We start from the raw sequence: 15,855 nt of genomic DNA, 5'->3' as shown, positions 1-15,855 counted from the left end.
AACTTCCCTCCAATACTATTTCAACATTTGTATTCCAGCCTTCCCGTTTATCCCTTTGCATTATTGGAGTTTGAACCCAGATTGGACATGAACACTCCCATCCAGACTATGGTGGATCGACGAGCTGTGGTCCACGCATACCGTCACCTCTACCGACAGGGGTTGAAAGCGATCCAATATTCGACACCTGGCCGCTATATGGTCCTCAAGACATTACGCACATCCTATCGTTCCCCATCCGAGAAATTTGACCCTGCAAAGGTTGCTAAGACGCTTCAATTTCTCGAACGAGCCACCGAGGTAGCAGGCATGGAACATAAGATATTGAGGAACATTTTGATGGCTAGGTATTGGGAGCAGGATCATCTCACAAAGGATTCCCGGTGAGTGCCATCGCCCACAGTGGAGAAGAATGCTGCTGACCTTGCTTTAGTCTACGGAGCTTGGGACTCGGCCATGTAGAGAACCAGTTGCGGACAAGTGCCTCTGACCATTTAAATCTGACGCTTGACCGTTTGAATGAAAGTCTAGGGACGTGTCTCAGGTGATTGGGCTCTCTGCGGTTCTCGACTTCTACTTCGCGCCGATCCGACCCGCTGTACGGTGTACCAAACCGTGCATCGTTAGGCCTCATTGCTTCCTTTGGGCATGAACCCAACTTGAGGCAAGGCAACCCGCCCAATATGGATTGCAGCCCCCGGATATTAATACGGCCAGAACGCCGGCATACCTTCCAACCACGAGATACCGGAGGCCACGGAGCGCGTGCTGACCCTAGGGTCATCAGTATCCCTCACGGCAGGAAGACCGGGCAATATATGGCGGAGGATGTACCATTTCCGATGCGTTTTATATGTTTATGCCATGGAGTCCAGTAGAGTCCAACCTGATCTCCGCCTACTATACAGTATTAGTTTATTCTGAGACATGAGAATAAAAATTGGGATTGGGCAGAGAGGGTAGTAGAACGAAGCTTGAGAAATAACTGAGAGACATTTCTCCCTTCCACAGTTCGACTATAAAACAAATAAATAAACCACTACATGAATTTATAATAAAGCAGCCCAGGGGAGACCAGGACATTGATGATTCAGCACCCGGAGATCGGAGGAGCCCTGGAGGCGGTGCCCGGAGACGTCACATGCCACTCACGATGGCTTGTTTCAGCTACAACTCTGGGTTTGCGTTTGGACTTTTGGTCTTTAGCATCCATGATTTAATGAGATCTTACAGCCCTTCATGAGTGGTCCTCTTGAGTCGCTACTGATTGAACTTGGATTACGATCTCACCCTCTGCCATCCCCGCCGTTTAGCCAGCCACATGACGACCAAGCTGAGTCTCGCCTGAACGAACCGTCAGAGGCCACAATAAGCGAACGCGAAAAGGAGAGCTTAGCTTTTCGACCAGGCCAAGTTTGCAGACATAAATTAAACTGCGGAGATGCGGGGTCCCTGCATAGCCCTCCCTTCTTCGCAACCTTACCCAAAGACATGGATGGACGAAATCTGCAGTCGGAGAGCACTCGAGCAGCCTCCCAGAACACATCTGGATTCATTCGAAACATAGCTGCTGCTACAGATGAATCGCCTGATCATGCACATGAAGCGGGCGTCAATATACTGCAAGCCCCTGCTGGGCACACCCAACCTTCGCGCCTCGATGCAGTGAATGCGCAAAACGCACCACAAGATATGACCACCGCGGTAGCAATTGAAGGGTCCAGGCGGTCATTGAGCAACGCGTCTGATCTAGATGGACAGGGCCAGTCTTCGCTTCCGGCGGACGATGGGATGGGTGTTCTACGAAGCAAGATCATTGCTGTTAGAAACCTGGAACTTACCAATGTTCAGAAAGCGCGGAAGGTCCATGACTTGATGACGGAAAGCTACAACTCATCGCGAGAGCCTTTGAAGATTTCTTCCACGAGGTTGTTATCCCCGCCCTCGAGCCCAGCGGGCTCGAGACTACCCACAAGTCCAAAGACTATGTCGCGGAGTGATACGTCTGAATTGGATCAAGCAAACCCGGATAGCATTGCTCGGTATGAGAGCTCATTCAATCTCAAACCTGAAGATTTGCAACCCACTTTCGTTCCCAAGACGGAGCCCGAACCGCACGAATGTGAGATGGGCGATGAAGATTCGGATACGGAAGAGTTAGCAGAGGACACTCTCGGCTGTGTGCATTATCACCGCAATGTGAAGCTGGAATGCCATACTTGCAAGAAGTGGTACACTTGCCGGTTTTGTCACGATGAAGTGGAAGACCACGCTCTCATTCGCCGAGACACACAGCATATGCTGTGCATGCTATGTGGACACCCCCAACCTGCAGCACAGGACTGTAGAAAATGCGGTAAGCAGACAGCGCAGTACTATTGCGAAATATGCAAGCTCTGGGACAACGACAGCAAGAAGAGCATCTACCACTGTAACGACTGCGGGATCTGTCGAATCGGACAGGGTCTAGGAAAGGATTTCTTCCATTGCCTGGTAAGGACACCCCTTGTATTCATATTCAACGATGCTTATGATACTTTAGACTTGCTGTGTTTGTCTGCCAATGTCAATTGAAAACACGCATCGCTGCATTGAACGATCTACCCAGTGCGATTGCCCTATCTGTGGAGACTATATGTTCACATCTCCCGAGACTGTCGTTGTTATGCGATGTGGCCACAGCATTCACCACAAGTGCTTATCAGAGTATTCCAAAAGCTCTTTCCGTTGTCCGATCTGCAGCAAGACGATCACCAACATGGAAGCAACTTTTCGAAACCTGGATCGCACCATTGAAAGTCAACCTATGCCCGCAGAATTCAAGGATACGAAAGGTCTTGTTTATTGCAACGATTGCGGTTCAAAATCAGTTGTTAAGTACCACTGGTTGGGCTTGAGATGTGAACTGTGAGTATTAGACTTGATAAGCAATGAAAGCTTGCTAATTCTGTCCAGATGCGAGTCGTATAATACAGCTCAACTTCGCATTTTGCATGGAGACATGTCAGATCAGCCCGAGGAAGATGATGCTGAGCATCTTCCTTCTCGACCTCGGTCGTCTTCAGTCATGGAAAACGATGACTCCATGTCATCTTCGCTGGCAGGACTAAATGTTAATCCCGGCTCGGCTCCTCGTTCACGGCTCAGTGTACCATCAGTGGAACCCGAGAGACAATCTGCATCATATAACATCACTCGCGGTCGTGCTGTCTCGCCGGTCGTAAGCAACTACTTTGGACTTCCGACTGAGCGTGAATCTGAGAAACCCTCGTCATTGCCCTTTTTTGGAAGCCCGTCATCGCGCAGTGTCAACGAGACGGACTATGGTGCATTGAACTTCTTGAGCAAGAAGCTCACCTACCCCTATGGGCTATTTGGTGGCGAGACAAAGGCGACAGATAACATATCAGAAGGGGGTGAGGAAGAGGAAGACGATGCGGAGTCATCAGACTCCGCTGAATCGGCTGGCTCCCATTGCAATGAAGATGACGAGGACGAGGATCATCTCGATATTTTTGGCCATCGGTGATAAGCTCATGCGATTCAATTTGCGCAGGTCAGACCGGCAGTGGCCGCACACACAATTATTGCTCAAGAAACTTGTTCTCTGGTCGGCTGTTTGGCGTTTGGGTCAACACTTCGGAATTACGCCAACCGGGTAGTTTCTTAATGCCTTTGGTTACGCAGTTACAGGTGAGTTGTGTGGCGGGCACAACACCGTCCTAGACGACAACTCAAGTCTGAACCCGTACCTGGCTAGAAGTTGCCCCCTGGATACACTCTACACTGGCATCAAAGCAATGATTCTGCCTAAAATTTGGGAGAGGGTCAAAATCGCCACCCCTGACATGTTCCAGCCTCATCCCCTGCGAGGCCTTGTCCATGATTTTGGATCAACATAACACACGGATTGACACGACCCGTGCATTTGGACCATGTTGATTCTGCATACATAAGCAGCTGGATTTGCTGCAGCATAGCGCTCACTTTTTTCGGATTCCAAATACATGGACATCATGACGCTAAGATAGCAATTTGAATACACCCAAAGTATAAGTTCCATGTAACATGTCTATGAAGACCTGTAGTTCCATGATTCCACGCAAAGTTTATCATCTTGAATCAAACAGTGTGAAACGAATGGGATCGAAAAGCATCCTCAACATGAGCGGTTGGAGCCTTGTCTCTTTCGTTCATGACGGCCATGGCTCCACGCTTCTCGGAAGTCCCTTCGCATTCCCCGGCCTCAACATTATCAAGCCCTCCAAAGATCTTGTCCATTCTTTCGAGGGACACGCCTTTGGTCTCGGGAAGAATGAAGTAAACAGACATCTGTAAAGTACAAGAATTGGCCAACTACTTGAGAATATAGATAGAAGATCATCAACTCACGCCAGCAGCTAAATTCAAACCAAACAGTAGCCAATAACTGTGTCCACCGACCTCATTATTGAAAGATGGCCAAGATTGCGTGAGTAGCATCAGCCAGCATGTCTGACCAAGCATTGAAAGACCGAATCCCTGGGGATGCCATCAGTTATATATTGTTCTGTGAACATTTCACCTTGGTTCAACCAACCTTGTCTCTTACATGCTGAGGAAAGATCTCCGTAACCACTGTTGGTGCAATAGGGCCATTGGACCAACAATAGGTCAAGCCAACAATGAAAAGCATTGCAACCTCTACAATAGCAGCAGCCCTGTTGCCGTTTGACGGGAAAGCAGTGGTTAAACAAGACATGACCAAGAGAGCCAGTGACTGGATAGCGAATCCAGCAAGTAGGAGACCCCGACGACCAAATCTTTCAACCGTGAATGTATTAACAAACACTATAAGCAGCTGGAGAACAGACTGGATTCCATTGATTGGCAAAGCCTGCGAGCCAGAATCCCATCCAAGACTCTGATAAATCAATGTGGCATACATGGTCAGTGAAGCAATGCCTCCACACTAGATGAGAGCTGTTAGTGTTGTTGTCAATTGAAGTTTTATGTGGATCTACATACCTGCTGGAGACCTGCGGCATAAATACCATACCACAGCCGCTTACGCATAGTCTTATCCTTGAGAAGGCCAACATAGCCCGTCTCATAGCAACGGCGAAGTTCATACGAGGCCACCAATTCATGGAACTCGGTACGAATACGTTCATCCGTTGGTGCTCCAGATCTAAGCCGACTGAGAACGTTGAGAGCCCGCTCAGGGGTCTCGGGGTATCTCTCCAGAACATATCGCGGGCTTTCAGGATACCAGAACGAGACCACGACAAAGGCCAGACCAATAGGGATCTGGACGATGTTTGATACACGCCAGGCAATGTTATAGGGTGACTTATGGAAGGACATTCCGTATCCAGCCCAGAAGGCAATTAAACTACCTAGTTGGTAACCGAACTGTGAGACTGTTCCGACGAAGCTGCCTCGCAGTTTGGTGGGTGCACATTCGGCGACGTAGAGGTTCGTGGCAATATAGACACATCCGAAGCCTAGACCTCTGGGAGTTGTTCAGTATTTGTACATAAGGATACATATCATGATCAATAGACTTACGTTAGGAGTCGTCCTAGGATTAAGACTCCAAAGTTGTTTGGGACAACCTCGACGACTCTTTAGCTGTGTCAGCAACAGTAATCTCCCATAATCACTTCGAGTTTGCTCTTACACTCCAACAATCATGATGCAAATAGAGATCCGTAGAGCCCAAAGGCGTCCAAGCCATGCAGCAAGAGAGCCTCCAAGGCAAAGCTGGGCCAGCCCTAAGATAAGTCCCCTGTCAGTCGTCTTGTCGTAAGCCCAAAGTAGCCGGAGAGCCCAATATTACCTGTCATTGCCCAAGGTATCGTTGCCACTAGACCGGACCTGTTATCGTCGATGTTATAGTATTCAATAAATTGCTTATCGGCCAGAATGACTGTCATGATCCCGGCATCGTACCCGTTGAAGCAGGTCGAAAAGACCATACCATACAACAGAAACGCCGCGAAGCTAAAGAAGCATTAGCAGAGCGCCATTCAACGCCAATCCAATCACAAATACGAAAAAGTGCCTACCGGTCATCCTTAGAGAGAAATCTTTCCACTAGACCCATTTTGAGATATAAACAAGCCCGAATTCGCATACAGGGGCATTGTGACGACCGGCACACATATAAAGCAACTTAGCCCGGGACCCCACATCCGGAAAGGCGAGACTCAAATTCCCCAGAAAAGACTAAGCCTAAGCCTGCGGGGAAGAGAATCAAGCAATCAAGCACCTCGACGGCTTCAGGTTGGATTTGCGCCCCGCCGGAGTCTCCGCCGGAGCCGGAGCCTCCCACTCAAGCCCTAAATACCGCCGGAGGCCCGACTCGGGAAATACGACGATGTCACGGTCTCGCTTTCTCTCCGACTTCAATCCCGGAGGGGCTAGCCGATACCCCGTAAATATAAGGAATACCTAAAGACAACCTGTGTCCTTCGGTTGCTCATCTATACCTGAATCATGGATTACCCACAAGAAAGCTTTGTCGCGACGACCTTCGCTCCAGGATCTTTCTGGGCTCGTCGTCGCGAAGTGGTTCGGACTCAGACTCTGCGGCATCAACTTAACATGCTCAAAACCACTGGAAGATATGATGCTTTCAAGTTGAAGTGGCACCCGAGCTATGGAGATCCTCCCACGGTGTATCCCATTCCAAACCACCAGTTCTGGGATTCCGATGTGGCCAAGTGGATTGAAGGAGCCTGCTATTTATTGATAGACCATTACGATGCCGAGATAGACGCAGCTGTGAAGGAGCTGGTGCAAATGATTCAGAGTGCCCAGCACCCTGATGGATACCTTAACATCCACTATACAGTTGTAGAACCCGGCAAGCGTTTCACAAATTTGCGAGATATGCACGAGCTGTAAGGCTATATGTTCAAAAGAAATATGTCCCCTAGCAAGCCGCAGATGGCTAACACGGTCTCTAGATACAACGCTGGTCATCTCATTGAAGGTGCACTTGCCCATCGTCTCTTTTTTAAGAATGATGACATGCTATCTCCCATACTAAAGTATGTGGACCTTCTTGCAGCAAACTTCGGAGACCAGGATGCTCAAATTCCCGGATATCCTGGGCACCCTGAGATTGAGCTTGCTCTCCTGCGGCTGTTCAAAGTCACAGGAGATGAAAAGCATCTCAAGCTAGCCCAATTCTTCATTGAAGAACGAGGTAATCCTTCGAGTGGAAAAACAAAAAGGCACTACTACGACATCGAAGCTGAAGCAAGAGGCGAGAAAGAGCATGAACGACCTGCATACTTCCCCGCCTCCAGGAGCTACTCGTATGTCTCACTATAAGTATATGTGCTTTTTGTGGGTGATTGTTGCTAACAAGGGGAATAAATTAGTTACCAACAAGCACATGTGCCGATTGTTGAGCAAGAAACAATTGAAGGACACTCAGTTCGAGCCATGTACCTGCTCACAGCAGTTACAGACCTCGTTCGGATATTCCGACCTGACAGTAAAGTGGGAACCACTTTCTTGCCTGCTGTCAACCGGCTCTGGTCGAACATGGTTGAGCGGAAGTCCTATGTAACCGGCGGGATTGGAGCTATAAAGCAATGGGAGGGCTTTGGTATTGACTACTTCTTACCTCATGGAACTGATGAGGGCGGCTGCTATGCAGAGACTTGTGCTGCGATTGGAGTCATGATGCTTTCTGAGAGGCTGCTACAGGTAGGGTTTCTTTATTCGTTTTATGTGTATTTGAGCATTTTGGGCACTTACATGAACAACTCATAGATTGATCTCGGCAGCCATTACGCTGACATCATGGAGCTGTGTCTTTACAACGCAGTATTGACTGGTATGAGTCTGGATGGGAAGGCATTCACCTATGTGAATCAGCTGGCTTCCTCGGACAATGACATTTCCGAGCGCCACGAATGGTTCGAATGTGCTTGTTGTCCACCAAATGTTACACGCACCTTAGGTTACATGGGTGGGTATATCTGGAGTCACAATGCGACAGAGACTAGCGCCATCATCAATGTGCACCTATATACCTCGGCCACTCTACGCGTTCCTGTTTCAGAATCGGTAGTTGAAATCACCCAGAAGACCGACTGGCCTTGGAATGGGGACGTGGATTTCAGCATCCAGACAAATGGACCCCCTATTGATCTCCAAGTGAGACTGAGGATCCCTGGTTGGGCAGGATCATGGCAGGCAAGTTGATAAATCACGTCTATAGTCACCACCCATACTAACCAGATCATCAGATTAACCCGAGTCCCGAAAACCTAGATATCCAAAAAGGATACCTATATCTAAATGCTAAATGGCTACAACAACATTCTCAATTCCGATTTTCATGTCCAATGAAACCACAAGTAACCAGGCCCCATCCACTAGCCATGCAGCCAGTGGCATACATCACACGAGGGCCGATCGTATACTGCGTGGAGGATTTCGATCACCTATGGGAAGAGCATCATTTCAAGGTATGGCACAAAACAAACTCAACCGAACCAGAAATCTAACAACACAATTTAGACGACCTTATTCGACCCCCATGCCAATTTACGGGAAGAGCCTCGATCCGAGCCCGATCAGTACGTGGCCATCATTGCTGAGAATGGAGCCAAAGGCGAGCTTGACATGTCACCTTGGGATAAACGGATCGTGGCAGAGGCGGGGACTGCTGCTACTGGAGAGAAGAGGGACCTGTGCTATGTGCCGTATTACCTACGGGCAAACAGGGGTGGACGAGGACATATGAGGGTGGGACTACGCGTTGAATAATAGTAGAGTTGGCGTAAGACCTTGCCTTGGGACTTTGAGGTTTGAAATAATCTAAGAAGCAATTTGAAGAATAGTTTCAAAATGAATAGTTAGACACAAATCTCCATCTTGGTGCTTTGTTCAATATTTTATAGGCGTCACCATGGTTGAACTTTGTCTGCTACATTGCCTTGGGTCGCTCTATATAGTTCGGCACACGCCTGTGATTTATATGATCATCAAATTCAACTTCCCTACCTCTCTTTCTCTTCTTGTCAACTGTCTATACTGACAAAGCGTTGAAGCAAGAGATGGGAAGTATATAACGTTAAAAATAGACCTTGATTACTAAATGCTTGGCTTATCTAACGCGTTGACGTTATTCTGCATGCGGCCATCGGATTCCATAGTTGGAGACTCACGATCTGTAAGCCAGCTTAACTGCCTGTAACTGTCTGTTTTCATGATGTTGACGTTGATCTCTCCTTTTGCATCATGATCTTTTCTTTCGTCATATCCTGAAACGAAGCACGGATCCTTCCGCACCAGTGCGCATACTCTCCTTCATTTCAGGACCCCCAGATTACCATTTTCTCCTCCCCTGAGCTCCCCTGAGGTGCGGATTCACAGGATCAGTATCCTGTGGCATAGTTAGCACAAAAGAACCACGTGAATAGTCGCAACAGCCTCCTCCGATCTCTTATCAGTGGTTCTCCTGCCCCACCGCGTTCCTCTCCCTGGCTCCGTGCCCTCTCTCACCTCAATACCATGATCCGTCGCAACTCCGACATCGAAATCCAGCTGCCGGATGCCGGGCCGACTCCTCTTTCCCCCGAGTCTGTGACCGAATCCGATGTGGAGATGCTGGCGGAGGAGCAGGCACCACCCTTGAGCCTCCCGCCACACATCGCTGCCCGATTCTACCGCAAAAGCAGCATCTTCCGTCGCTCCTCGGCCGCGTCGTCTCGCCGAAACTCGGTCTCCTCCCTGCACTCGCATAATTCCGCGTCGTCGAATGGATCGCCGACTCCGGATCACATTGCCCAACATCTTCGACGCACATCTATCTTGGAGAACCGAAAGGCCAGGCTCGCTGATCGGGCATTGCATGGGGAGAAAGTAAGGTTGCGAGCCGCCTTGGCTAAAGCAGCCACAAGGAACCTTCAAATAGAAGAGAGAGCACTGGCTGCCCAGCAAGCTCGTGAGCGCCTGCTTGCGGACATCACGGCCAAGTGCGAAGATCAGGTCAAACGAGCCAAGAAGAAGGCCGAGGACCAGCGGGACAAGAAGGCTGCTGAAGAGGCCCGGCTGCGCGTGGAAATGGCGGAGAAGTTTGCTGAAGCGGAGAAGCGACGCACGTTGTACCAGCAAACGCACCGACGCCAACGCACGAGCAGCTTGCCAGTTGCCGCGGAGAAAAAGATGTCTCGAGAGATCACCAAGTCTTTCACACAGGATGCGGCTGCGCGCAAGATCCAGCGCGTATGGAAAACCCATAATGCTAAAATGGTCATGAAGCAGTTCCAGTCGTTGAACCTCTCTGTGAACCGAGTTCGCAACGAGACTTTTGAGCAAGTGGGTAGGCTGCTTTCCAACAAGGAACTGTTAGAGACCATGACCAAGGTTCTCCGACTTTGTGGGTTGCAAGATATGGAAGGCGGGACGATGGGTGAGAGAGGTGCAGTGCGCACTTTTCTCAGCAGTTATCTGATCGTTACACATCCTACCGAAGTTTTGAGCAGCAGCAATGGAGAACAGGAACAAGACTTGATTGACAAAGCTGGAGAATTGCTGGCTGCCTTTGATCAGGTCACGGCGCTGCTATCGTCAGGCTGTTGCTCTCCTTCTGTGATCACCGCGGATCTCCAGACCTTGTGTGAAAGGCATAATGTCTTTTTCTCGGCCTTCCATGCCTGGAAATCCCACGACTCCAGCGTCTTGATTGAGATCATGATTGCCCAGTTTGTCGAACTGGAACTAATTTGGCAAACGGTCAAGAATGACCAGGCTGGCGGTGCTGCAGAGGACTACAGACAGGGCATCAGACAGAACCAGATTCTGCTCCTCGCCCGCCTGAAGCGACTTGCCGGCCCAGACCGACACATGGAGCTGATTCGAGATTCACTAAAGAAAGCTAAGCGGGAAAAGAAGCGTGCAGCTTCTAAACAAGCTATTCCTCGATCTGCCGAGGCTGTACCTCCATCTGCGGATGTTCTGACAGAGAGTGTCACCTCGCCAATCAGTGAGTCCTTCAACAACCTCGATTTTGCGGTGCTCCATGAACTGGACAAGCAGCGGACATCGCCTCATGAGCGATTTACCAAGATCCTCACTCCTCTCCCTGAAAACCGGGAGTTGGTACATGAACTTCTTATCAACAAAGAGTTCAAGATCGAAGAGGCGCCTTACACTGAGCCTCGCCGAGAGATCATGAAGCAAATGTGCGAAACGATGAGACAAGGGGTCGAGGCTGGACAGGCTACTAACTGGATTGTCGCCATGGCCACGGTGATCCAAGATCGCTTGCTACGCTCGCTTCAGCGTGGCAATTCGCTCTACGTGATAATAAGTGAAGTCTTGGATCCGAAGCTGGTTCAAGGACAGTGCGAAGCTGGCACCTTCTCTTATGACAATTTCTTCGAGTTTATGAACAACATCTTACCTCGCCTGTGTGCTCCCTATCGAGACCCTGTGGTCAAGGCGTTCATCGAAGATACTTCGGGGGATGAAATTGACCGGTTGGCCCGTTTAATGAGCATCATCGATCTGCTATCGCTCGATCAGACGAATTTCATGATCCAATTGGCCGCGCCTCAGCTCATTGAAGAAGCTCCGGGATACGAGCAGCGGACATTCGATCGAGGCATCGCAGATGGGACAATCAGCGTCAGAAAGACCCGGCGATTCTGGCGCACTCATCACAAGATCATTGTTGACGAGATGAAGAAGCGAGACCCGGAGAAAATCCATGGTGAACCGCGTCCACATTCGGCACGAGTTTACGCCCAGGGTCTTGCTGATACTGTTTTGAGTAATGCAATTGTGTCTGAGGACCTGATTCCAGAAACATTGAGCCTTGACCGTCAACGACTTGAGCGGTTACATGCCAGAGCATTCCAAATCGTGGCAACAGCCTCAATCTTGTTGACGGCGAAGAACCTACTCAAGCGGGATGTCCGGTCTCAATGGAAGCCGGAGGCAGACCGCATCCTTTCACTGGACTTTAACGAGATCAGCGCAGAACGCGTGCAGTCGATTCTGGAATCGACGCATCCAATGCCACCCGCCGCAAGTGCCCAACTTGCAGCAACCATCAAGCGAGTGCTTGGACCCGTCGCCACAGCATGTATTGCAGCTGCACCCCAGCTAGCCGTGGTATCTTCCAATGTCTCTGCATCCGAAATGCCCTCAACGGACTCACAGGCAAATGCGCCCAGCTTCTCAGACCCAGTAGCGCGACTTATGCTCTCACGTCTCCGGAGTCATGTTCTGTCCCGACTGAGTGCATCAAGTGCCTCGGAGCGAGTTCGAGCCACCACAACGGCCAGTCAGAACCTGGCTGCTGCCGGTATGCCGGAGTTTGTCAATGAAGTTGGACAGGTGGTGGAGGAGTTAGAGAAGGTCCGCGAGGTAGATTGGCTTTGCCACGGGGCGGTATATCAAGGTTTATACGAAGAAGGCGTTCTACCGCAGTGATGGCGTTTTAGAGGGCATATACATATAATGATTGTGGTTTGTTTGTGGTCTTGGGTTTTACTTGGACTTGGAATTGGCAAATTGGCAGGGCATAATTATACTTGGATTTAGATAATGTCAAGATTTGCTTGAAATTCAATTCTATTCAATTAACATATAATCCTAACTTGATCAACTACGTAGTAACTTACGTGTAAGTCCCTTCATGGTGTGGCACTTATGAACTAGGGCTGTTCAAGGACCAGCTTCTCTTTCTTCTCAGCTCACTACATCCTCCCGAGTGAATCATGTCTTATAGCGAGTTTGACACCCTTTGGGTCCAGGGCCCCCGGGAATCACCAGAGACTGCTCTTCACAACACAGAATGCGCCAGAGTCTACGAGACCGACGGAGGACGTTCTACACAAAACAATCCAAACCAATGATATTCCAAGGCTGAAGTCTCTTTGCTTCTCCCCCGAATTTGGAAACCGAGGACAAAGAACATATTGATCCGCCCTTCTCGTGGATTACTACAGCACTCACCAAACGATAGTACCACACTCCATCAGCAAACATGTTCATTGTTGACTGCGGCATGTAGGGAAGCGCAGCTCGACACGGTGCGGTTTATCCTGGGCAGTCAACTTACGCTCAATTCAGTCCATGTCGCGTGTTCGTACGGCGACGAAGCGCTACTGGCAGCTGTGAGGTCATTGGCTTCTTTGCTCCTACAAGATATTATGAAAGACACTTTGAGTGATCTCCGCGACTGGATGAGCGACCGCATCACCCGTGGTGAGAAATTGATCAACTTGCTTCTCGATAGGGGTGCTTCTGCTCAAGCGGTTGACATCCCTACCACAGAAGTCGAACAGACGACCATGATACTCTCCTGGGGTTCTGCAGACAAATATGACGACGAAGACCAACCATAGCCCTTCGGCACAGTCCTCGGTCTAGTTTCCTCCCGAGCCAGTTACGCGTTGATGATACGGCCCATTGACAAAGAAGGAAACGTACATGCTGAGCAGCAGTACGAGCATCAACCTTCATGCGTGTCCTGGTCAGAGATGGAGATCCATTGGGCCGTGACCACACTTCACTGGGCAGCTGCGGGCCCCGTATCATTCGAATGCTGGCTTCCCGATGAGGAGATCAGGAATCGGATTATCAATACATTGAAGCTGCTCTTGGCTGGCCGTCCTGACAACGATATCAATGCTCGGGACAATCAGGGCGCGACTCCCTTACATTACGCAATAAGCAACCACTTTGATGCCGTAGTGAAGTTCTTACTGGAGATTGGAGGGGACGCAGCCGTGGGCGGTATCAATAATCGAACCGTGCTACACCAACTCGCAGCCCGCTACATGGACGGCGAACCCATCGGCAGGGCTCTGATAGACATTCTCCTCTCGCACGATGTAAAAATCAACCGACAAGATAACAACGGCAACACAGCATTGCATCTCATGACCAGAAACCCACGCCACGATCCTGGTTATTCGAGGTGCTGATATTTGTCTCACCAATTCCAACGGCAACAGGTTTGCACGAGTACATGGTTATGGGAGCTATCCTGCCAAGGCAGACGAGCAACGAGTCCTCAATGCCCACTCTTGCTGATAGAATAAGAGGATGGATGAGATGGTTGCTGTCCTTCTGGAGGCAGCTGGGGCCGATAGTATAATGATAGTATAATGGATCAGCCCAATGCAGCAGGTAAGAAACCGTGAAAAACTGCAGCCCGAGAAACTAGATATATGGCGGCAGTGGGAGGCGAATGCAGTTGTGAGGAGACGTTGGTTATGGTTTCTAGTTATCAACATGATAACTTGTGTATCAACACCTGCTAAACGGACATGGTGAGTGTGTAAAAGCAGGCAGGACAACGCATATCAGTCCTTTCGCGATGAGATATGCCACTTCACACTGATGATGTCCAAAAGGAGGTAGTTGTAGAAGACAATTACTCATAAGCTTGGAACCCCCCATTGCTATCTTATCTCCAACCCCACACCAAAATTCACTCACCTTCACCTTCACCTTCACTTTCACCTTCACCTACGCCAATTCAAAATGGCGCAAATAACCCACCTCTCAGACCTTACGCCCCCATCCCTAGAACGAACCTGGCTCACAGCCCCCCACCCAACCCTCCCAATAGTCGCAACCTGCAGCTCGGACAAGACCGTGCGAGTATACTCGCTAACAAACTTCACCCTCCTCTCAGCAATAACAGGTGGACACAAGCGCAGCGTCCGCACAGCAGCCTGGAAACCACACATTACAGGCGAATCCGTCCTAGCAACAGGCAGTTTCGACGCAACAGTGGGAATCTGGCGACGATGGGATAGCTACGGACGGGAAGATGGCAGCGGACTGAAAGCAGCCGGCACAACCAACCACGATGACGACAAGTCAGATGGCAACGCGGAAGAAGACGAAGAAGAATGGCGCTTCGCCGTCCTCCTCGACGGCCACGACAGCGAAGTCAAATCCGTCTCGTGGTCGCCGTCAGGCATGTTACTGGCGACGTGCTCGCGCGACAAATCAATCTGGATCTGGGAGGATCTCGATGACGGCGATAACAACTTTGAAACGGTAGCTGTGATGCAGGAGCATGGCGGCGATGTGAAGTGTGTAGCATGGCATCCGGTGGAAGAGTGTCTCGCGAGCGGGAGCTACGACGACACGATCCGATTGTGGCGGGAGGATTTGGATGATTGGGGCCAGGTCGCTTGTATCAAGGGCCATTCGGGGACGGTGTGGTTCTTGGATTGGGAGGGTGCTGAGAATGTGCCGTCCTCGTCCTCTGCTCATGTTGATACTGCGCTGGCATCACAATGGCGTACCCAGACGGCCCTTTCAGGTCCGCGTCTTCTCTCTTGCTCGGACGACCGCAGTGTGCGGGTCTGGCGTCGCCAGCCGAAGGAAAGCCAGATGGCGTCTCAGTCGTCTTCTGCGGTGACCGGGATCCCGAGTATCATTCGACCCACTGGTACAGACGAGATGTGGGAAGAGGATGCTGTTCTCCCGCATGCGCACGAGCTGGCTGTTTATGCTGTTGCGTGGAGTAAGCGGAGTGGGCTTGTTGCATCTACTGGAGCTGATGGGCGGATTGCGCTTTATGAAGAGCGGTTCGTTGCTGAGAACCAGGATCCGGATGCTATGGATATTGGGTCTGGAGAGGGAGTTTTGAAGACCGAGTGGGTGCTTATTGCTGTCCATGATGGGGCGCATGGCATTTACGAAATCAATCATTGTGCCTGGGCGAAGAGAGCAGATCGTGGGTCTGAATCTGGCGAGGAGGTGCTTGTTACGACGGCCGATGATGGAAGTGTCAAGATTTGGACGGTGCAGAGGTAAATCCTTGGCCATCCTGACTACATTATAGATATCAAAAACCGATGTGACGATGTAACT

The 15,855-nt window shown here is 50.1% G+C and overlaps 9 protein-coding genes across 9 annotated transcripts; 8 read left to right on the top strand and 1 right to left on the bottom strand.

The window, feature by feature from the left end:
• Positions 1-87: 87 nt before the first annotated feature.
• Positions 88-548, top strand: N7446_011641 (uncharacterized protein; the record flags this gene model as incomplete). The annotated part of the gene is made up of 2 exons (XM_058520383.1): positions 88-383; positions 434-548. 2 exons carry the CDS (start codon positions 88-90, stop codon positions 546-548), a joined length of 411 nt encoding a protein of 136 aa, XP_058367907.1.
• Positions 549-1,239: 691 nt separating this feature from the next.
• N7446_011640 (RING finger and CHY zinc finger domain-containing protein) lies at positions 1,240-3,529 on the top strand (the record flags this gene model as incomplete). The annotated part of the gene is made up of 3 exons (XM_058520382.1): positions 1,240-2,493; positions 2,543-2,907; positions 2,956-3,529. The coding sequence occupies 3 exons, from the start codon at positions 1,240-1,242 to the stop codon at positions 3,527-3,529; spliced, it is 2,193 nt and encodes a 730-aa protein (XP_058367906.1).
• A 593-nt stretch (positions 3,530-4,122) lies between these two features.
• Positions 4,123-6,088, bottom strand: N7446_011639 (uncharacterized protein; the record flags this gene model as incomplete). The annotated part of the gene is made up of 8 exons (XM_058520381.1): positions 4,123-4,332; positions 4,393-4,521; positions 4,580-4,951; positions 5,008-5,494; positions 5,551-5,607; positions 5,663-5,756; positions 5,822-5,985; positions 6,051-6,088. 8 exons carry the CDS (start codon positions 6,086-6,088, stop codon positions 4,123-4,125), a joined length of 1,551 nt encoding a protein of 516 aa, XP_058367905.1.
• A 392-nt stretch (positions 6,089-6,480) lies between these two features.
• N7446_011638 (uncharacterized protein) lies at positions 6,481-6,891 on the top strand (the record flags this gene model as incomplete). The annotated part of the gene is made up of 1 exon (XM_058520380.1): positions 6,481-6,891. The coding sequence occupies one exon, from the start codon at positions 6,481-6,483 to the stop codon at positions 6,889-6,891; it is 411 nt and encodes a 136-aa protein (XP_058367904.1).
• A 21-nt stretch (positions 6,892-6,912) lies between these two features.
• On the top strand, positions 6,913-8,205 carry N7446_011637 (glycoside hydrolase family 127 protein; the record flags this gene model as incomplete). The annotated part of the gene is made up of 3 exons (XM_058520379.1): positions 6,913-7,307; positions 7,374-7,704; positions 7,771-8,205. 3 exons carry the CDS (start codon positions 6,913-6,915, stop codon positions 8,203-8,205), a joined length of 1,161 nt encoding a protein of 386 aa, XP_058367903.1.
• Positions 8,206-8,269: 64 nt separating this feature from the next.
• On the top strand, positions 8,270-8,866 carry N7446_011636 (uncharacterized protein). The gene is made up of 2 exons (XM_058520378.1): positions 8,270-8,471; positions 8,524-8,866. The coding sequence occupies exons 1-2, from the start codon at positions 8,349-8,351 to the stop codon at positions 8,770-8,772; spliced, it is 372 nt and encodes a 123-aa protein (XP_058367902.1). The 5' UTR covers positions 8,270-8,348; the 3' UTR covers positions 8,773-8,866.
• A 653-nt stretch (positions 8,867-9,519) lies between these two features.
• On the top strand, positions 9,520-12,447 carry N7446_011635 (IQ calmodulin-binding motif domain protein; the record flags this gene model as incomplete). Its single annotated transcript, XM_058520377.1, has 1 exon — positions 9,520-12,447. One exon carries the CDS (start codon positions 9,520-9,522, stop codon positions 12,445-12,447), a length of 2,928 nt encoding a protein of 975 aa, XP_058367901.1.
• Positions 12,448-13,169: 722 nt separating this feature from the next.
• On the top strand, positions 13,170-13,946 carry N7446_011634 (ankyrin repeat domain-containing protein; the record flags this gene model as incomplete). The annotated part of the gene is made up of 2 exons (XM_058520376.1): positions 13,170-13,326; positions 13,378-13,946. The coding sequence occupies 2 exons, from the start codon at positions 13,170-13,172 to the stop codon at positions 13,944-13,946; spliced, it is 726 nt and encodes a 241-aa protein (XP_058367900.1).
• Positions 13,947-14,508: 562 nt separating this feature from the next.
• Positions 14,509-15,798, top strand: cia1 (iron-sulfur cluster assembly protein CIA1; the record flags this gene model as incomplete). The annotated part of the gene is made up of 1 exon (XM_058520375.1): positions 14,509-15,798. The coding sequence occupies one exon, from the start codon at positions 14,509-14,511 to the stop codon at positions 15,796-15,798; it is 1,290 nt and encodes a 429-aa protein (XP_058367899.1).
• Positions 15,799-15,855: the final 57 nt, after the last annotated feature.

Source organism: Penicillium canescens (genome assembly GCF_028828765.1).
Source record: "Penicillium canescens strain IBT 15451 chromosome Unknown utg000008l_segment0_segment0, whole genome shotgun sequence".
Classification (NCBI taxonomy): Eukaryota; Fungi; Ascomycota; class Eurotiomycetes; order Eurotiales; family Aspergillaceae; genus Penicillium; species Penicillium canescens.
Note: the sequence above shows the minus strand (reverse complement) of the source record. Positions and strands in the feature narration are given on the sequence as shown.